This window comes from Penaeus monodon, chromosome 30 (assembly GCF_015228065.2).
Source record: "Penaeus monodon isolate SGIC_2016 chromosome 30, NSTDA_Pmon_1, whole genome shotgun sequence".
Classification (NCBI taxonomy): domain Eukaryota; kingdom Metazoa; phylum Arthropoda; class Malacostraca; order Decapoda; family Penaeidae; genus Penaeus; species Penaeus monodon.
Window position 1 is genome coordinate 34482994 of NC_051415.1, and position 278 is coordinate 34483271.

Genomic DNA, 278 nt, shown 5'->3' on the forward strand with positions numbered 1-278 from the left:
CAGCCACACCAACAACCACAGTGTTCGCCCGGGTCGTCTCACCTCCGGCCGCCACCGCTCCGGCCCCTGCCATCTCGAAGGCCCTTCTCTCGCAGTATCTCGAGTCGTCCACCTGAGGATTAATCCAAGGGAAGATCTTGTAATCCTCCAGGTAATTGAAGATCGCATCCAGGGATATAGGTGTCGGGTCAGGATTCAAAAGCTCGGTGCTTCGGTCGACGATGCCTGAGAAGGAGGGAGAAAAGGGATGCTGCGGTTAAGGGATCAATGTTGCAGAG

General features: G+C 56.1%; 1 protein-coding gene across 1 annotated transcript in view; it reads right to left on the minus strand.

Annotated features, from left to right (window-relative positions):
* Positions 1–278, minus strand: part of LOC119592746 (alpha-1-inhibitor 3-like) — a gene marked incomplete at its 5' end in the record, with an annotated part of 26706 nt that overhangs the window by 10337 nt on the left and 16091 nt on the right. The window contains 1 exon segment of the mRNA XM_037941681.1: positions 43–225. Within this exon segment, the coding sequence (XP_037797609.1) occupies positions 43–225 (183 nt within the window).